The sequence below is a fragment of the Danio rerio genome, chromosome 23 (genome assembly GCF_052040795.2).
Source record: "Danio rerio strain M-AB ecotype USA chromosome 23, GRCz13ab, whole genome shotgun sequence".
In the NCBI taxonomy this organism is placed as follows: Eukaryota; Metazoa; Chordata; class Actinopteri; order Cypriniformes; family Danionidae; genus Danio; species Danio rerio.
Window position 1 is genome coordinate 31726305 of NC_141043.1, and position 21875 is coordinate 31748179.

At 34.7% G+C, this 21875-nt stretch overlaps 2 protein-coding genes across 4 annotated transcripts; both read left to right on the plus strand.

Moving 5' to 3' along the window:
- The first annotated feature begins 14 nt into the window (after positions 1–14).
- srm (spermidine synthase) lies at positions 15–8312 on the plus strand. Its single transcript, NM_201034.3, is given in 8 exon segments — positions 15–275; positions 3029–3149; positions 3258–3350; positions 4034–4187; positions 4310–4393; positions 4477–4622; positions 6093–6215; positions 6299–8312. Coding segments are annotated over 8 exon segments (870 nt in total). The 5' UTR covers positions 15–144; the 3' UTR covers positions 6317–8312.
- Positions 8313–8416: 104 nt separating this feature from the next.
- On the plus strand, positions 8417–13590 carry sst6.1 (somatostatin family member 6.1). Of its 3 annotated transcripts, none has more exons than NM_001442110.1 (4): positions 8417–8459; positions 8860–9064; positions 12450–12867; positions 13008–13590. In NM_001442110.1, the coding sequence occupies exons 3-4, from the start codon at positions 12538–12540 to the stop codon at positions 13239–13241; spliced, it is 564 nt and encodes a 187-aa protein (NP_001429039.1). In that variant the 5' UTR covers positions 8417–8459; positions 8860–9064; positions 12450–12537; the 3' UTR covers positions 13242–13590. The 3 variants fall into 3 exon arrangements, with proteins under 3 accessions (NP_001429039.1, NP_001429040.1, NP_001038896.2); NM_001442111.1 differs by having other exon boundaries at positions 8436–8459; positions 8979–9064; positions 13008–13495; NM_001045431.3 differs by lacking the exons at positions 8417–8459; positions 8860–9064 and having other exon boundaries at positions 12658–12867; positions 13008–13586.
- The last annotated feature ends 8285 nt before the right edge of the window (positions 13591–21875 follow it).

The following is a 21875-nucleotide window of genomic DNA, read 5'->3' on the forward strand; positions in this document are numbered from 1 at the left end:
CTCTTTATTTCTTACGTTCGGTTGCCCCGCAAAGAACGCCCAACGTGTCAGTCGGCGCTCAAGATCTCCAGTAACTCTCCTTGCAGTGAAGTAGTTTGACCAGACAATTTAAACCCACCGCCGCACTGATTTAAACCCCTGGCAATGGACAATATCAAAGACGGCTGGTTCACCGAGACGTGCACGTTATGGCCCGGCCAAGCCATGAGTCTTCAAGTGGAGGAAGTGTTGTATCATAAAAAGTCGAAGTTCCAGGATGTGATGGTTTTTAAAAGGTGAGTCCTCCCGGTGCAGAGTGGCTGCAATTAGCCTATTTGCTAACTCCCGTATTTCTGTCAGAACTTAATTCAAGTTATCGGTCACCGCTAATGCAAGGAGCAGTGTGATTTACTCACTTTCCACTGAGGTGTTCATTCAAACAGCTCGCAGGTTTTGGGTGTCTTGCTGTGTGTGTGTTTTCGGCTAGCCTGCTAACTGCATAGCCTGCTGTAGGGCTGGCGTGGCACTGACTATTCAAACTGAGTTAATGCTTTCAGTTTATTATAAACATAACGTTAAGTATTGTATTGCAGTGTCATACTGTTTTAATATATACGTTTATGCATTATTAAAGTGTATATGCGTATAATAATCATGTGGTACATCACCATTATTGAAAAGAACAGCATGTCACTGGCCTTTATATTCAATCTAAACACTTATTTCTGCTCTATTGGAGGTCTACACACTGACTTGTTACCAAATGTGATTTACACTGTTTGTACTGTAACGTCAAGTCATTCATACTAAAATACAGATTTATAATCGATGTCTTGAAATGGTTAAATTATTATATTGGCACGTGATGATGGGTGTTTCCCAATAGGACACTGAAATATGATAGTCCTCTTGCGAGAAACCAAGTCCTAAAAATGCATATAGAGACTAATTTTATACCTACTCTGAAAAAAGGAATCATAAGTAGGTCAAAAAGTATTATTTGGAAAATGTTTAGTTTCTTTTAAGTAAAATAGTTATTTTATTCACTTACTGCATTTATTCATTTATTTGATTGTTTTACTAAAATATATATTTAATTTTAATTCAATGCGTGTTTGTATTTTTGGTCAAATCAGGGTATCTGCGTGGTTTTAATGTCTTAAGTTTCAAAAACAAAATTTTAGGCCTTAAAACGTCTTGGATTCATTAAAATATGGTGGTTTAGGTCTTAAATCATTTTAAATTGGTCTTAATTTTCCTCTGTCCAAATACCAATTGACCTGACGTCCATCCAATCACCAGCAACCCATCTTAATAAAATCAGGGGAAGACAACTAAAAACAATTACACAGTTCCTCATGATATTAACAGAGCAGTTTATCCCTTTGTTATCTTCCACTCTTACAAAAACTGTTTACAGAAAGGGGAGTAGACATAATATTTATAAATAGGCTATTAGGCATGAAACGGAAAAGGTATGAAAAAAAAGAAGTTGCACCTGATCAATTTGGACCAAAAGCCAACAGATATACTGTATATATATTGATTTTTTTTATGTAATTGCCTCCAAAATAAATATACTTTTAATAATGTTAAACTTGCATTTATTTCCCAGTGACGGGTTGCAGCCAGAAGGGCATCCGCTGCATAAAACATGCTGGATAAGTTGGTTGTACATTTTGCTGTGGTGACCCCAGATTAATAAAGGGAGTCAGCTGAAAAGAAAATGATTGAATGAATAAACTTGCATAAAAAAAAAAGATATATATTTTTTATAATATATATATATATTTATATATATATATATATATATATATTATGTTTAAAATAGTGTATACAACTACAGTTTTCTTGTTTTGACGCATTAAAGTGTTGCTAAGAAGTAATTACTGTGGCAAGCAAAAAAAAAAAAAAACATTTTATTGGCCTAACCGAGCCATTAGTGTTTAGCCCTGTATAAGTCTAAAATTTCAGTCATAATGGTCTTAAAAGGGCATTAAAAAGTCTTAAATTTGACTTGACAAAACCTGCAGAAACCCTGTCAAATAAATGCTCTTTGGCAATCTTTCGAAGGCATAAAAATCAATCAAATGGTTTTCAATCATACTGCAGCAAAATTACAAAACAATTCACCTTTAATATAGATGTAAATGTTTTCCCAATACATCAGATCGCCTTAATTTTATATTTCTGAGCAAAACTAATGGTAAAGTATTTAGAAGTTTAAATCACAATTGAGAGTTTTACAATAGCTTATTCAGAAAAAATAAGCATACTTAAAAGTATATTTTGATATGCATTTGCAAATTAAAATATATGAAAAGAGATTAGTTAGGTTATTGCACAATGTCGTATTTTAATGTGATAAATTTTTTTATATTTGTTTGAATCTAATTTTGCTGTATTTGTGTATAAATATTTCATAATAGGTAATCTATTGTAATATGATTTATTTCATTCATACTAATAATTTGTATCTTAATGTTTATTTTAAATATTTTAAATTTTTATTTATTCATTCATTTTCTTTTCGGCTTAGTCCATTTATTAACAAGGGGTCACCACAGCGGCATGAACCGCCAACTTATCCAGCATATGTTTTACGCAGCGCATGCCTTTCCAGCCGCAACCCATGACTGGGATACATCCATACACACTCATTTACACACCCACTTAAACACTATGGTCAGTTTTAGTTTACCCAATTCACCTGTACCGTATGTCTTTGGACTTGTGGGGGAAATCCACGCGAACACGGGGAGAACATCCAAACTCCACAAAGAAATGCCAACTGACCCAGCTGAGGCTCGAACCAGCGACCTTCTTGCTGTTAGGTGAACGTGCTAACCACAGCGGCACCGCGTCAATTTTATCTATTTATTAATTTATTATTAAAATATTTTATTCAAAACTATTCCATAGATCGCTTAACACTTTCTTGTGGCCCCAATGCAGCTTTGGCCTCATGTCATCTCGCATGATGCATTCTTCTTTCTTCTTTTTGCTGGACTATCATGAACAATCTCATCATTACTTCTCTTTTCTACAGTAAAACGTATGGAAATGTGCTGATTTTGGACGGGGTCATCCAATGCACAGAACGAGATGAGTTTTCTTATCAAGAAATGATCGCCAATCTACCTCTCTGCTGCCACCCTTGCCCAAAAAAGGTTTGTACATCAGGAATTTGATATAGAGATAATGTTTGGTTGTTTAATTTTCGTATGGTAGAATGTTTTCCTTTGGCTTAATTGTTTTCCCCGCATTTCTCCCATCAGGTTCTCATCATAGGTGGAGGAGACGGTGGTGTCCTAAGAGAGGTGGTCAAGCATCCTCTGGTGGAGTCTGTAGTTCAGTGTGAGATTGATGAGGTTTGTTAAATGTAAAAACCTCACTGCCAAAGTGAAAGTAGTGTAGTGTTACAAAGCATATCCATTCCAAAGTCTGCAATCATTTTGAGACCATCCAGAATGTGGTGTAACTGTAACTGAGCAGTGAATGATCATTATCTTTCAGAAATATTTCTTAAGTGGTGCTGTTTAAAAAGGGAAAAAGAATGACAGTCATTTTTCCCCTCCACAGTTTAAAGAAGACAGACTAGTTTATATAGCAAACATTCCTAATAATATAAGGTATTTTTACAACAAGAATCATTTCATGTCTTACTAAATCATTTTAATGAAACTCATTTTAAAAACAGGGTCTCCTAATATTTTTTGTTTAGAAATATACTGTACATGTCAGAAGTATATTGTTTCAGTTTACATAAATATGTTTTTACTTTACCCACTTTTTGTTTCACAGAAGTTATTAAAGCCCAAACTTTAGATGTAAAGTTCCATATGTGATCAATCTGTTTCTTATGTGATCAATCTTGTAAATTTGCACTGCTTAATGGTAGCACTGTTTTGTGTAAATACATTTGACCCTGGCACACTGAAGGAATCAGAAACATATTTTAGAAATGATTGTTGCAGCATATCTGATTGTTTTGACATTTGCCATCATGCTTTAACATGCTGCTTAATTTCACGAATCTTATTTTCCCCCACAGGATGTAATAAATGTCTCCAAGAAATACCTTCCCGGAATGGCGAAAGGCTTCTTCAGCCCCAAGCTAACTCTGCATGTGGGTGATGGCTTTGAATTCATGAAGAAAAATCAGGATGCGTTTGACATCATCATCACAGACTCCTCAGACCCTGTCGGTATGCAGCCCTTTGTGTGGCGTTGAAGTTTCTTCTTTGCATTGGTAAATAATGATTTACAGTTTGCCTCCCAGAAAAACACAGTGTTCATTTCAGGCTGATCTCATTTCACCCTGTCATAGGACCGGCTGAAAGCTTGTTCAAAGAGTCTTACTATCAGCTCATGAAAACTGCACTTTGTGAAGGAGGAATTCTCTGCTGCCAAGGTTGGTTGAATTGTTGATCTAAAAATAAAATGAAGAAAATGAGTGACATGCATATGGTGAGTTTGTAAATTTTAATTTTACAGGAGAGTGTCAGTGGCTGCATTTGGAGCTCATCAAGGAAATGCGGACCTTCTGTAAAACCCTATTTCCTGTAGTGGACTATGCATACTGCACCATTCCCACGTATCCAAGTGGACAAATCGGCTTTATGCTTTGCAGTAAAAATTCGGTAAGACTTTTGACTAGTAAGTTCTACTAAAGTTTTCTATTTCAAATAAATGCTTTTTAACAAAATTTTCTATTTATAACAGAATAAAAATGTTTCTTAATTCCTCACAAAATATTATACAGCACAGCTGTTTCAATACTTGTTTATAATGTTTCCTAATCGCCAAAGCAGCACATTCTGATTTTGCCATCACAGTAATGTTGCTTTTTAAAATGTATTCAAATAGAAAGCTCGTTGAAAATATTTTACTAAATTGTTGTTGAGCATAAGAGACTTTATTTTATTAAAATCTTACTGAAATAAATTATAAGTACCTTCTACCTCAGAAAGTAATGTATTTATCGGAGGAACCTTTTTGCTGTTCTTACTAGAACTATGGGAAAAAGTACTCACCTTTTTTGGCGTGTTAGTTCTTGCTGCACTGGGAATGATTTTAGTTATAGGACATCCATTTGGGGAATTAAATAAGCTTCTACTTCAGAGCAGGATCTAATCCAGCAAAAAAGTAATTGCACATTATAAATTACTTGTACAATTATCCTTTTTTTATGGAAATCAATAACCATAATAATCAAATCTAATAAAAGTAGGGCTCTCTTGAAACTGGTGGTCATGTATATTTTAAAATATATATTTATTTTAGTTGTTTTGGGATGTGAGTGTCTGTAAAGTGGAAGCAAAGCTGGAGAGAGGGTTTATGAGATCAAGAAAGTCTCTGTGAGCTAGAATTGTAACTTGGGATTCCTGAAGCACAATTATGATAATACCCTTTTTCACCAAACAACCTACATTGGCATCCAAACAGCACATCCAATGTGTTCATACAGCGCTCCGTAATTTAAATAGACAGATTATGAGTGAAAATTACCTGTTCATGCAGTAAGCTGTAATTTGAATAGACAGATTAGAATTGATAATGTGTTCAACTGTGTTCCGCTGCTTTCAAATAAGATGCTCAAAACCGTTTCTGTTCATCTTGGTCATTTTGACCCCACCCTCATCCCCTTAGTCAAGCGGTTTTTCCTTGTAGACCAGTAATGCTTTGGTCCTACTTATCCACTTTTTCTAGTTTAGAGCCGGTGGTTTGGGTGTTGACGGAAAAAAAAGCTAATTTGGAGTGAATCTCCGGCTTTATACCATCATTTGAACTGACTTTGTGTAAAATGGAGCATAGACCACCGGGAGCATGACGTGCTTGTGAAACCAGTAAGATCCACAAGATGTCATCACCACCCTATTATGAAACATCAAAATCCATTGCTGAGTTTTCTTTCTTAGTAGTGTTTGATTTTGATTGCAGTGCTTGATTATTTAGATTTCTTAGTGATGGGGTGAATGCAACCAGGAAAATAGTCCAGTGGACATTATTTCTCGGTGAACTGGGCCTGGTGACTAGTTCCTATAACTAATCACTGTAAATCCCCTAATAATGTTAGGGGTATTACCAGTATGTTTTGTTGTTTATTACAGAAAACAAATTTCCGTGAGCCACTACGAGAACTAACAAGAGATGAAATTGAGAGCATGAGCCTGAAATATTACAATCCTGAAATCCACCGTGCTGCTTTCATCCTCCCAGAATTTGCTAGAAAGGTGAGATTTGGGCTATTTGTTTTATATTCACTTTGCTCTTTACTTTGTGTAAGAACAACCTGAATAACCTGCTGTTTACACAGGTACTAAGTGAAGCATAAAGGGCTTGATGGGTGCCATCTTGTCAACACGCTGCCTTCTGTGAAAGCAGAACAAAACCTTCACTACAGCTTTGATAGCTGCCACAGCACATCCCTCTCCAGCTAATGATTGGTCAACGGACTGCTACAAGTGCATATGCCTTCTGTGGGGAAATTCTCTGGTTCTCTGTTCCATCAGTGCTTCTGCCAAGTCTTATAAGTTATTTCGGTTTGGTCCTCCCACATCACAAATTTCTGAACTATACAAACTGACAATCAAGCATGTTGTTTGACAGATACCATGGTCTTACTTTCTCTTACTCGTGTTGAGTAATGGAGTGCAACATTTCACTACATCTGTCTTGTTTACATAAGTTAATAAATAAATAAAAAACCATGCAGGTATTTTAAAGGGATAGTTTGCCTAAGTATAAAAAATTGCTGGTAATATACACACCCTATGGCAGTCCGAGATGTAGGTGTATTTTATTGTTTTTTTCTTTCAGTATAACATTAATGGTACACATTCAGGATGGTTGGTCTTCATTGATTTCACTTGCAGTTGATGGTCACCATTATTTTAGTATAGTATCCTACATAACATGTTTTGTGTTCAACAGAAGACAGGTTTGGAACCAGTGAAGGGTGAGTAAATGTTGACTGAATTTTAAATCTGCAACTGAATTAAACTCGTGTGTGTGTGTGCGTGTGTGTGTGTGTGTGTGTGTGTGTGTGTGTTCAGCAGAAATATTGATCCTTGGTGATTCATTAAATTCAATTGAACAGACATTGTCGCATTGAATAAAAAGAAATCTATACAGGCAAACCATGATTAATGCACATGCATCCTGGAAGTACATTGAGCCTCTGCAAATGGTCTAGTTTGTTCAAAGAAATCACATAATGTTTGTGCTGACACAAACCCATACAATAATAATATTTAATTTACATTGAATGATGTCTGTGTTGAATTGTTTATCAAAAACAACAAAAGTTTTTAAACAGGCTCCAGTGTCTGGAAGCTTGCACTTTAAAATTACTTGAAATCACTTTGCTTCATGAGGCTCTGAATTAAGTCTATTAATTTTGTAACATTTTTTTTTTAAATAGTTATATTTCTCAATACCTTACTGTATTGCCAGGTTCTTGGGTACTCATTTTTTTTTGGTCTTTCAAAGTGTCAGTAGCCATCGACTTAATTTATTAATTTTATGAATCCTCAAGCACCATAGTTTGAGGTAAAAAACCTTTAAAAAAATCTAAATCTTGGTTGCTTTGAGGGTGCCATAAATACATCAAGAGAAATTTTTCATTTTTGGATAAAGTATCCCTTTAAATATCTGCATATGCTCTCTTTGAACACTCAGAGACTTTTAGGTCAGTAATAATTGCAGTTTAACAACAGTAAATTATTGTCATTTAAAAGGAGATAATATAGTACTGTTACCTTTACAAAAGTTGCTTACTGCAACTAACTAAAGTGGTAATATTTTCTGCAACTAATATTTTCTCCCCTATAAATGCTTCCTGTTTTCCTTCTTAGCCAGTGAAGGTGACATGTGGGTCCTCTGTGTGTGATTTGTGTGGTCTGGTTTTCCAAAAAAAATTCTGATTACAAGAACTGTATAGTGCAAATAGGTGTTTGGTTGAGATGAAGATTGATATGATATAGTGTATTTCAAATGTATGCTTCTGTGGGATCTGTATGATGGAATGACTTTGAGGTGTCTTTTAACATTAGAATTACTGGAAGTCTCAAACACTGAGGCATATTATTGAACAATTATTGTGAAATATTTCAGGGCAAAACAATTAATGGTGTATTTTGTGGGATAGCTGAAGATGATAATACCTTTTTAGGGCTATAGTTGCTAAGGACAAACTATTTTGTAGTGTCAGGTTTTACTATGTGGAAGGGTTTGTCTGTCCTTTTACCGTTTCATGATTATGATGTACATTTCTTTTTTCAAATTTCATAAATTGTTTTTGAAATAATAAAACACGTGCAACCTTATTCTATATGTTTATTTTTTACATTTGTAAGTTGTAAGAGTGAATGTTTATAGTGGTTGTAAAGTGCCGCGCTAAGCACTAGATGGCGGTAATGTTGCAAAAATTAGCACAGAAGCATTAATCAATTACGTCAAGATGTTTATTTTTTGAGGTAAATAGTTTTTTGCTGTTCTGTTTGTTAACGTGTAACTAAAATGTTGAACCTTATGTTATCAAATAACGCAATAGTCTGAATCTACAATTTACCCCCATACTTTAGTAAAGTACTATTTATCATCATTTAATCACGACTTTTATTTTTTCTCACACAAGGATTTTGTTTTGCTCTCTTCTAACTATAACAACCCTGGTATGAAGTCATCAAAACTCCTGCTGAGACAACAGGAGAATGTGGATTTACATTTTACTCTGACGCCAGATATGTTTGAAGTTGGTTGGGAAGTGAACGTTAGATGTGTTTGGTAGCGGTCAATTGGCATGAATTCTTCAAACGCATTTTATCACGATTCGGCTGGGGGCAACTCATCTCAACACTGTGTTAATCTCTACAGAGCCCGGGGCCCCGAAGTCTGTCCGTATCTGTCTGCTGTGAAAAATGTGCTCAAGCGCGGGTATTAGGGCTCCTAGCTACATGAACTCAGTTGGGATGTGTGTCTGCATATCCAAAGAGGTGTGTGGGTGCCAGGAAAGCTGACCAGAATGAGAACAGGACAGGAGCCCATGACCAAAGCATGTTTCATTTGCACAACTCAACCGGTAGGCTACCCTTTCTCATTCTTGCATAGTTTAATAAATTGAGAGCACACATTGATTGCTTATGCTCCACGGGACTGTGGGTACAGAATGCAATGAGAAGTATTTAAAAAGTCACCATGAGTGTAAACTTGATGGCTCATTTGGTTTTTTATTTAATTTCTTTTAGGAATTATTTGCTATAATTTTTCTGTGCACATTTTTAATTATACTTGTGATTTTGTGTGAGCTTCAAAGATTTTAATTGATTTTACCATTGTTGAAACCCTCAGTTTTGATTATATTATTATTTTATATTTTTTTGTACCCAAGATGCCATACAGAAAATTTCACCAATCAGAGATGCAATTAGTGAGGCTTTTAAAAAGAGATATTTACCTCCACCAACCTCAATCAAACACACAAGGCAGGCCTAAGTAACTGAAGTAATCTACACGACCTTATATAAACTGTAAAAAATGCTGGGTTCCACACATGTTGTCCTAACACAAATCAATTAAGTTAATTTATTGTTTTTTTTTTTTTTTTTTTTACAAATTTAAGTGGATTGAACATAAAACAATCAGATTGTCCCCCCAAAAAACTGTAAATTCTGTTGGTTCAGCTTATATTAAATAAGTAGCTTGAACCAGCATCAAACGTACGTTTTTGAGTATATATAGAAACCTCATTTTATAAGGTGTCTGTTAGAATAATATTCAAAATCGATACAAGTTAAGAATTAATAACACCCTTTACAACATTGTTAATTATTACCAAAAATTGTTAGTTGTCATGAATAAAAAAGTATACTGTCAAAAGAACCAAATATGTGAAGATTGTGATTTAATAAAAATACATATTAATTTCCCTGTCAAAACAACAAAAAGAGCTTTAGGTGTTATGCTGTCATGGGATAAAATGGTTATCTTCATAGAGAAATGATCAGTAGACATCTTAAACACAAAATAATTTAACATAAACCTAAAATACTGTAATTTACTCAGCCTTCAGTTGTCACAAGCCTGTTGAGTTCAATTGAAAAATGCTTGAAACTGGTAACCACTGACTTCCATTGTAGATGTTTTTTTTTCTAGAATGTTAGTCAATGATTATTGGTTTCTGTTTAAATGCTTTCTTTTGTATTCAACATAAATAAGAATTACAAAAGGCTTTGGAACCACTGAGGGTGATTAATTCTCATTTTGTGGATCTCTTTAACCCTCCTTAAACCCTGAGTGAAGGAACACTTCACATTTGTAATTTCAATGCAAAGTTGTTAAAGTTATGGCTGAACCTTCCCAAACTAACAGGCTAGATGAATATGTCAAATACTAAACTGGTCACATGCTGTCCAATGGATCAATGACACTGCAAATAAATTCTTAACCCAGGATTTTGGCTCGTAGAGTGTGAACTACTCAGACTGTGACTTGTCAATCGTTAAGCAAAATATCCCAGTTATTTTCTCCACTCAGGATTTGAAATGATCCAGGGTTAAATTTTATATGTGTAAAAGTATAACACCTATTAGATTATATGCCTTATCGTGGCAGATTATTTGCTTTTTTTTTTAAAGAAATGGAAATAGATTTTAATTCTAATCCATTATCTAACAATTTTTTTTGCTTGTGAAGTAAAGTCAAACCAGTCTCATTCTGATGAAGTACCTAAATACATTTCTGGAGAGCACCAAACCTACGCCATACCTGCCAACACTCTTGTTTTTCCCGGGAGTCTCCCGTATTTCCGACCAATTTCCTATTTGTTCTGTCTCTCGGATTTTCAGCTACAAATGTTGGTAGGTATGCAGGAGGTACCTTTTTGTAGTTTTGGTTTTTTCGAATCCGCCAGAGTAGAGCAAATTTGTCTTGTGAGTGCCATTTGTGCCTGCACTTCTTGCGTAAATCCACCAGACGCCACTCTCGACTGACTGACTGACCGACCGTCTGAAACCCTCTACCACGTCCCTTCCCTAAATCAAACCGATAGTAAAAAGCACAGATTGACCAGTGCCCACCCACTTCCCTAAACCCATCCGATAGTGTTTTAAAAAGCACCAATTAATCAGCGCCTACCCACTTCGCTAAACCGATAGGGTTTTAAAACGCACCAATTGACTGCGCCCACCCACTTCCCTTAACTTAATCGACAGTGTTTTGAAAAGCAGAAAAAGAAAAGCCCCTTGATTTTTACCACGGTTTCAGATTTTACACATTCTCACCCTGTTATTTACTTGTTTGTTTTATTTTTTGACCATTCTTCGTCAGACTCAAACCCCATCGTCATGGTCAACTCAGCTCTGCGTCTCAAATCCTCCGACATGCGCAGTGAGCCACTGGACAATCTGGTAACAGCAGAAAAGCCGTCCACTTGGAGATAAGCGGTCAGCTGGTTAGCGCTAAAAGGAACGCCATCATACCACCCCATAGCATTTGCTTTAAAGAGTAAATGCAGCCATACATTCCTTTGGCTACATAATTTGCAATCTCCAGAAAAGTATATAGGGCCACGTTTTTAGAATGAGCTTGTGTTGCGTTAAATGGTTACACTTGATTTTAAGGTGTGCCATGTTACCGTGTATCTATTCATTAACAACTGAGTATTATTAATTTAATTTATTTACTATATGGTTAGGGTTAGAGTGCAGGTTGTTTAGGGTTAGTTGCATGCAATTTCGCATAATTAGTTTTATTTGAACAACAGGAAATATGAGTAACAAAAAAACTTTAAAAATGTCTCTGATTTATATTGAGTATTTCTTTAAAACATAACATTTTTTCTGAGTTATTAGTCTTGAATAGCATTCTCGTCTAATGAAGAAAAAAATTACCTTAGAGACCATTTTACATTAACATTTTCCAAAAATATTTACAGCTATACTGATTCAACCATTATGACCCTTTATATTCTGCAATAATGTTTGTTTTACTACATATTCCTACACACTAAAATCCACAGCTACATTTCCACAAAACCATAATTCTTGTTATTCAGTCCCTTTTTTGTTTGCCCATCAAAAATGTCTTGTTTCTCCATGAAGACAGCTTTCTCAGCTGTTCCAGGTGCCAGACGGTTCGATGGCAATCTGATGGAGAAGGAGGAGTTGTGCTCAATTACACTTTGCAATGAAAGCAAACCACCACCGTTCACAACAAAACAGCTTAGTTTGATTTCCTTATATTGATATCACAATACCATTAAGTAAGAACGTCACATAATTACAGCACCATACTTCCTAAAGCGTAATTCGCATCTCATTGCGCTCTACATAGATGTAAATTATAATTAGCATAAACAATGAAGGCCACAGAACTTTTTAGAATCACATTTTTCCGCTGGCTCCGTCATCATCTGTGTTTTTTTTTCTTCTACTTCTTCTCTTCGCATCCGTTTTAACTCAAATCAGGACCATTTTTAGAGCTCTGACGTGAGCATGGTGGCGCAGTTCTCCCCACCGGCACAACGTCTGGTTTGTTGTGGGGTTAAACTACTCAATGCTTTTGTTAGTTCCTAAGCCACCCACTCCCCCACCCTCTCGCCTCCATCCTCCAACCGCTGCGTCAGTAGGGGACTGGAACAGGAGGTATATAAGGACCCTGCCACCTGAAGCTCTCAAAGACCCAGCTTTACTCACCACCAGGAGCTACAAGGACTTCAAAGTTCCTGCTTTCACTACTCTTACTGACCTTTCGCCGCACTTTAACTTCAACCATTTTATCAGTATGCAGCTTTTGGCCAGCCTAGTGTCTCTCTTGCTGGTGCTGTATAGTGTCAGAGCAGCAGCTGTGCTTCCACTGGAGGAGAGGAACCCAGCACAAAGTAGGGTGAGTGACTTTTATTATCTTGGATTTTGGGATGACATTTGTTTTGTAACTGTAGAGCATCCAATTCTTAGGTCCAACTGTTGTAAGTAACTGGAAAGTCTTGCGTTATGGTTAAAATTAAGTTTTATTTTTCGCCACAGGAGTTGAGTAAAGAGCGTAAGGAGCTCATCTTGAAGCTGATCTCTGGGCTGCTGGATGGAGTAGACAACAGCGTTCTGGCTGGAGAGATAGCACCAGTCTCCTTGGATGTGGAGGAGCCCCTGGAGTCCCGTCTGGAGGAACGGGCTGTCTACAACCGATTATCACAGCTACCGCAGCGCGACCGCAAAGCCCCCTGCAAAAACTTCTTCTGGAAGACCTTCACGTCGTGTTAACGGCGCAAGTCCTGCAACGATCCTCGCTGATACCTTGACATGAACTGTGTAGACCTCCACTGTAAATAATACCATCTCCAGTGTCTGAAGAAAGGTCTCCGTGGACTTACTCTGACACAGTCTGTTTGTTAAAGACATTGATGATATTTATTTATCTATTTATTTATTGATCGATTAAGCTATTTATGGACCTTTGTTGTTTTTCCGCATTAAAAAAAGAATAAAGCATGGTTAAGATAGTTGCTTTTTTTGATAAAAGATGTCTCATTTACTGTGGTCAACATTGGGAAAAGCTTCAAATTATGTTATGCTGACTTCTGAATAAATATATAATTGTTTACCGAGTCAGATGTGATGCATATTCAAGGTCTCGCAATAGAAAAATCAAGCATAGGATGGACTAAATTACACGTTCACAAGTGTGCTTGTTTAACACGTAATGTATTCGATTAACTGGCTGACAGTTTGTGTGGTGGTAATTTTCCTTGTCAGTGAATTATATGTAATTGCAGACGATGAGAGGTTGTGCTTGAGGTCATTATTCTAGACTAAACCCTAGTCTAATAATTATTTGCTTGTAAGTTTAAGTCATTGCCACATTTTTTCCTTTCTTCCAGAGTGCCTTTTGGCAATACAAATGGAACTGAGCCAAACGAGAGGGAGGAAATTGTTTTTCCAAAACAAACACTATCATTTTGAGACGGTGTTCTAAAAGATCATATATTTTTATCCAACTTAATGCACTTGTGATAAGCAGTGCTGTTAAAGAAACTGTAGCTTTAACATTGCAAGACATGCAAAAACCGACTGAATAAACAAATGTAATCGCGTGCCTTATGCCATCAGCAGTTTAATTATTTGTACTCCAAAGGGAAGCCTACATGGGTATTTAAAATGTGTCAGCATAAATGTTAAGTTACTTGCGTCAGTGTGCCATGACTGTTAAATAAAAAGCTAGATGAAACTATTAATGACATAACAGAGAAAATGTGAAACGATTAGTAATACAAACTTTCAAGATGTCCTATCACCTCTTTATTTTACTTTAAGTACATTTTTAAAAAGCATTTCAAATGCAAAAGTATCTCATTCTGTAAATCAGTGGTCACCAAACTTGTTCCTGGAGGGCCGGTGTCCAGCAGATTTATGCTCCAACCCTAATCAAACACACCTGAACAAGCTAATCAAGGTCTTACTTGGTATACTTGAAACATCCAGGCAGGTTTGTTGAGGCAAGTTGGAGCTAAACCCTGCAGGGACACCGGCCCTCCAGGACAGAGATTGGTGACCCAAGCTGTAAATCATTAAGGTTTAAGACAAATGAAACTATTTTATGTATAGAGATCTATATATATAGAGAGAAAGTGAGGATTATCCATTATATAAATAGATATAAACCTGAACTCATAATTATATAAAAGGTTATAGAAAAAAGCTTATTGCAATGTGTAAATTTCTCACAACTTGTTATAACCTAGTAATAAAGAAAGAAATCAGAATTTCAAGGTTTAACCTTAACAAGATATAGGTTATATCACAATTTTTTACTTTTTATCTTGCAAGAAGTGCACAATGCACTCATGCAAACTTACAATTCTGAGAAAATGGTTAGATTTATGAGATAAATGTGACTATTACCTTTTAAACAATTTTGTTCTGTATAGAAACAATCACCCATATTGGCATATAACATTTTACATTTTATTGCTACTATGGTAAAAAAAAAATGGGTCAAATTGTAGAGTTTATTATTCATACTTCTAATTCTACAAAGTTCAAAATGTGAACAGCTACATGACTGTTCACGTAAAGTTAATAATCACAGCTTTATGTAGCAGCAAAACCTGTTGTTCCATCGCCAAAGGCCAACCTGGGCAATTCATATAATGACTGAATCAAATGCATTTGATATGTTTGTATGTTTGTGTAAATGCATGTGCATGTCTGTGTATATTTGACATTTTTACCGCTGCTCCGCACACAGCTAAACACATCGCTTTCTAAATTGAAAAATAAAATGATATCTGCAGTAGATGCAGAAGCGCTGACCTCAATATTCTATAATGAGTTCAGATGTTGAATTCAAATGAGACAGACGGTCTCCTAAAACTATTCACAAAGATGCTGAGACTAAATTTGACTAAGGGGCTGAGAGAACTTTTAAGCTAAGTGTAAGGGTGGGGTTGACCTCGTTCCTAATGATGATGTCAGCATGATTACTAACTATGCACACAGTGATTGGCTGATGAGAGAGGAGTCAGATTTTTTTTATGAACTTTGTAGAGTGCAACATTTGTTGGCACATTCAAATAAACTTTTCAAAATAAAAATGTAGCCATGTTCAGATAAAGGTTTTAAAATGGATGATTGCATACTAAAAATGTTTCTTGCTTTTAATGTTATAAACATTAAATAAAGATTTTCTCCTATTCTTACACGTTTATATGTGTCTTAGAAATTAATTTAAAAATATTTTTAAACATATTTGAAAAAAAAAATATTAAACTTAAGTTAAACTTTTTAAAAGTTTGGCCATTTATATGTATTTTTTCAAATATAAGTAGTTTTCAAGTATAAGTTCTTAAACTTAATAAAAGCTTGTTCAAATGTATATAATGTTTTCTTCTTGGAAGAATGCTAGCAGCCGTTTTAAAATACTCTTAAAGCAAAAGTTTTGGAGTCCTATTTAGGACTGAATCAGCAAGATAGGAGCTTTTAGCCTTATGATGTTTTGTAAACACATGTCCAGTAGTCTTTGAGTGATTTAGACTTTATGCTTTATGTGCAGAGGTGTGTGTACACAGAACAATATAATATTGAACTCCTTTTTAATAGTTAAATTAAATTAATCCAATAGTTTTCTCCTGGGATGTGTTTCAGTCAATCAATCAGAAGTGGACAATGCTAATTATATTTGTTACGATAACAAGGCAAAGACAAGAGGGAGATCCACATGTAGTAGAGGCATCTATTGATTTATCCAAGGAAAGAGACAAGGCAGGGAACAGGAACAAACACCTTAAGACAAAAAAATAAATCACATTCAATAAATGACACACTGACTGAAACAGATGGCCTTTAAACACAATGACGTAACAAGATAACAAGGAAACAGGGGGGCTAACACAATGACTGTGGCAACTAACTAGGGTAACTATGGAGATTATTAAGGGTGTGGCACAGAGACCTTGGGTGCTTCTCAGTTCCCTTGTTCAGTAGTCATGGCACTGATAGGAAGTCAGCCATTGTAACTGTCCCAAACTTGGTTCTAGGCAAGGCAAGTTTATTTATACAGCACATTTCACAAGTATAAATAAAATCCAAACAAATAATATAAAAACAGATGAAAACAATGCAAAGACAGTTTTTCCATATTCCAAAACACCGGTGTATCATATTTTTTCATTTTACTCTGGGACTTCCCTATTCTGGTGATCACCCATCTGTGTTTTTTTCTATTAATCTATTGGACTATTGTTGGTTACCAACAGATTAAAAGTTTCACCTTAAATCGAAAAGTTAAGCTTTACAGCTTTAATTACGTGCCCCCCCAATTTCAACTTCCTTCTGGAAGTAAATCGCACAGCCCCTGATTTCTACCCCCTCCTGTTATTAAATCGCTTTAGTTAACCAAACGTAATAAAAGGTCTTGATCTCAGCCAGACTCCAGGGACTTTAACCCCCCTGCAACAGATAATCTGTGGTGAATCACATCTCAGATCTCAGTTTCTATTAGAAAGGGCTCCTTCTGAAGAGTCCCTTTAAGGGTATTAGAGTATAGGGATGAGCCTTTCCAAATCGTGTGACACCAGACACGACTTCCCTGTCAAAGGATGATGGCCTGAAGTGTCCGTCAATTTTATTATTTAAAAATTCATCATTCCAAAGTGACCTTCAAAATAGTTAAAATAGTTAGTTTACCAAGCTCCTAACTGCCCTTTCCAGTGCCTATCTACAACCTCTGGATATTAATACAAGTTAATAATCAGAAATAATAAGATTTAATAATTAGAAATAATGAAACATATACTATTTATAATTTTACAGTTGATGTTGTTGTTGCATGTATGTTGTTTTAAATGGTGGCCAAGAGAGATCAAACACAGCTGCAAGTTAAGTAAACACTAAGAAGCTGAGAAAATATGAATTTGAAAGCATCCATGCGATTCTCAAAACAACACATGCACATACAGATACAGTTGAAGTCAGATTTATTAGCCCCCCTGAATTTTTAGCCCCCTGTTTATTTTTTCCCCCAATTTCTGTTTAACAGTGAGATTTTTTCAACACATTTCTAAACATAATAGTTTTAATAACTCATTTTTGCCATGATGACAGTACATAATTTTTCTATATATTTTTCAAGACACTTCTATACAGCTTAAAGTGACATTTAAAGGCTAAACTAGGTTAATTGGGTTAGCTAGGCAGGTTAGGGTAATAAGGCAAGTTATTGTATAGCGATGGTTTGTTCTGTAGACAAAAGAAAAAATATACAGCTTGAAGGAGCTAATAATTTTGACCTTAAATAGTTTTCTAAAAAATTAAAAACTGCTTTTATTTTAGCCAAAATAAAAAATAAGACTTGCCCCCGAAGAAAAAATATTATCAGACGTACTGGGGAAATTTCCTTGCTCTGTTAAACATCTTTTGGGAAATATTTGAAAAAGGAAAGAAAATTTCAAAGGGGAGCTAATAATTCTGACTTCAACTTAACATGCTGCCAAATCGCAAATTTGTTGGGGACCCTAAAAAGCATTGGACTTTCTGTTTAGAGTGACAGGTGTTTTTGAAGATCTGAGAGGTGAGTTTTGTCTCTTCTTTAGCTCCTATAATCTGACAAATAAGAGATGTTATTTTACAAATTATTTTCTGTGCTATTTGCAGTTTGTTTCTGTATTTGCATTTGTTTGAGAATTTGTATATGTATATTTTATTTTACTTTATTTAGTGTTTTATTTCAAATTAATTTACATTTATTTGTTTATAGCTCTTGATAAAATTACAACATGGAGAAAGAATATGTGGTTTTTTTTACTATAACTTCACTAATAATTTGCTATTATTATATTTAAATTAATTAATTAATTAATTAATTTATTTATTTATTTTATTAATTAATTACTTTTATTATTATTATTATTATTATTATTATTATTATTTCAGTCACAATTTGATGTTAAAAGAAATTTTAACTAGTTTGTTATAAAGACCCCTGAATTTGTTATGTACAAATTGTAACATAAAAAAAAATTAAATATTTTTTTCCCTTCAGATGAAATGATGAGCTCTGGAGATGATGTTCATGTCCTGATATTTAGTGAGAAAAAAGACAAAGAAAACAACATGAGTATGTAATAAACAAACCCACTCCATTCATACACAGTTTAAATATACGTAAACAAACATGTCCACGTCACAGTTTGGTTTGGTGGACAGTGGTGCTTTTTATTCATGAATATGACACCTACTAAATAATGATATTCAATATACCAATTACATTCATATTAACTATTCTTTGGTTCTGTCCATGTTTTCTGCATTGCGACAATCATAGGTCTCTTAGCTTTCAGCAGAAATCAAATGGACTTAAGTTATAAGCGTGCTGATAATTCTTAATATATTGTTTTGCACTCCAACAGATCATTTGTAAATGGGATCGGATAAAGAAATATAGTAAAATAATTTAATCACCAGTGGTGTAGCACTAAGATCATTAATGTTATTCAGCAGCGGCGTATGGTAATGCAATATCTTATTAAAGTGAGTCTCGGCCATGGCATTCATATATTAGCTCGGTTTGCTCGAAAAGTCAGATGGGGCCAAATCTAATAAGATAAAGCTACAATAACCATGCTGTGTTTTCCCAGTGCAATGTGGGACTGTACTTAATCAGTGGAATGAAGTCAGCATTGCACGTGAGGAATTCAATGTTACATTATCTTGCCCTGTCATTTTGGTTGTTGTTGACAAATGACACATTCTCTGTTACAATTTTATCCATCCTTTTTGTTCTTTCAGCCTTTTTTCAGCAAAATGACGGACTGGCTCAAACAGATGACTCTATGTTTTATTTGCTCGCAGATTTGTGTGAAGAGAAAGAAAAGCGGTCCATTATGCAAGTGCCCTGAGCTACAATGAGAGCATTGTGAAGGGACATCAAAGCTGCTGCTGGTAAGCAAGGCATTTTGATTGCTTTGCCTTTGATCTGAAGGCATGCTCCCACCTGAACGTCAATTTCAAATGCATATGTAATGAGTTGTATATTTATCTTTGGGAAATTCACAACTGCCTCACTTAAGTGTTTTTAGTAAAGCTGAAAATAAACAATTAGAAAGAATAAAGTAATATGACATTTTCAATGCAAACTCAAAGTAAGTATTTCCTTTTGTAAATACAAAGCCATATTAGACAAATAAACACTTTTTTTTTGTCTTTTAAAATGTTCTTAGTGGCTTAATAATTAACATTATGGATGATTTTGGCCTCAGAATCCAAAAGATAATTTCAGCTAAAGTCATGAGTTGATATAATTCATTAATGTGTCTTTTTACACTGTAAATTAAGAGAAAAAGCTTTAGGTCACAATTCACAGTATTAACAAATTAGTAACTAACACTCTGGCAACGCAGTGGCGTAGTGGGTAGCACGTTCGCCTCACAGCAAGAAGGTCGCTGGTTCGAGCCTCGGTTCAGTTGGCAGTCACTGCTTTCGTTTTAATTATTCTTAGGCACGTGATCATCCTTTCATTATCACTCGCGGTATTTTACCTGCTTTCTTTTGCTTACAATTATTTTTGCTAATATAGTGTAATTATCATCTTTTACAATAAAATTTCTTTAATATGAGATTAACCAACCATTTGTGTGTGGTAACTGCTGATCTGGGACAACACAACATCTAAATCAAGTCATTTTAGCATGTCAAAGTCACATTTATTTATATTAAATATATTTTCCAAACAACAAAATTGTGGCTAGTGAAAATGGCAAGTGGCTAGTAATGTTGGAAATCTACTAGCCACAGTGGCTGGTGATCAAAAAAGTTAATGTAAAGCCCTGTATGTATGTATGTATATATATATATATATATATGTATATATATATATATATATATATATATATATATATATATATATATATATATATATATATATATATATATATATATATATATAATTACGTCTGTAATTAATTGTATCACATCAACTACACTGTTGACTAATCTATTACAGTTTATCCCATACCACCAAACCTGTCCCTAACCTTACTGGTATCTCACCTCAATATTGCGCATTACAAAATAGCACAGTGAATAAATCTTACTTATTTTTGATGCAAGTACCTAGTTGTTAAAACCATTTAATATAAAGTGGGACCCATGAAAATAATATTTTTTGCATTAAATATAACAGAAGCTAATCAGTTATCCAAACAGGATTCGTTTGGTGAGTTTACAGTAAGACTTTATTTTGATCTTTTCTATTGCACATTTTGTTGACTAAAAGTTCCATTGCAACTACATGCCAATTAATTCTCATTTAAGTATTAGTACACTGTCTGCTTAATATCTGTTAATACTGCTCCTTCAACAGACATTTAACTGACTATAAGAAACTTTGCAATTACATGTCAATTTACATTAACTCCAACCCCAATCTAACAGTCTACTTATAATCTATTGAGTTATTATTAGTTGAGTATATGAGTCTATTAGTTGGCATGTATATGCAATGCAACCTAAATTCAACAAAATGCATTAAAGGAGGCATCAAAATATTGTGATACAAATTTTACTAATTTAAGCTTACATGTTATAGTTATATGTTATAGTAACATGTTATACATAATGTATTAAGTATCTATTTTATTTAGAAACTAAAGATGTTTTATTTATGTTTTTTTCAACCGAGAAAGGAAGATACACGTTGTGTTGTTCGGGTCATCGAAATGGTACCTGTACTTGTTCTTATCATTGTCACTGGAACCTATTTAAAAAGTAAGATTGCAGTCTCATGTGTGAACTGATTTACTCTTTACATGTTTTTTGAATGTCTGACATATATAATTATACAACAGAAAAATCACGAGCCAGACTAGTAAATGTGCTCAGGACAGTTTGCTGGGAATAATAGGTGAATAGGTAATAATGCTGTAAATAACGTTTGTTGCACAGACTACACCTTTTGCTTCATATATGTTTTGTTTTTTTAATTCTTAAAATGCAGGTAGAAGGATTGCATTTTATGGATCATATAAGTACACCACAGTCTAAAAGTGTTCAACTGAAGAAATAAAGAGGGTAAGTTGCTGCATTTCGTTGCATTGTACTTGTACATGTGTAATGACAATAAAGTTGAATCTAATCTAATCTAATCTAAAGTTAACAGTAAATGTTCATTTTTTGCTCAAATATTGCTGCAAGAGAACACGTTTTGCTTATACCAGGTATAATTTGATAACAGAAAGATGACAGAACACTGATTAACAAATAAAAAGCTGTTTATGCAGTGTTTTAACACAATTATTTAAAGCAACTTACTTCCCTTGGCCATTGAACCCATAACCTTAGTGCTGACAGCTCAAAGAACTTCTAACTGAGCTACAGGCATATAACCCAAATGAAACCACCATC

Coding starts and splice junctions, on each gene's coding strand:
- sst6.1 (NM_001442110.1), top strand. CDS start 12,538: ATGCTTTTGTTAGTTCCTAAGCCACCCACTCCCCCACCCTCTCGCCTC. Junction 12,868..13,007: donor GGAACCCAGCACAAAGTAGG/GTGAGTGACTTT, acceptor TTTTCGCCACAG/GAGTTGAGTAAAGAGCGTAA.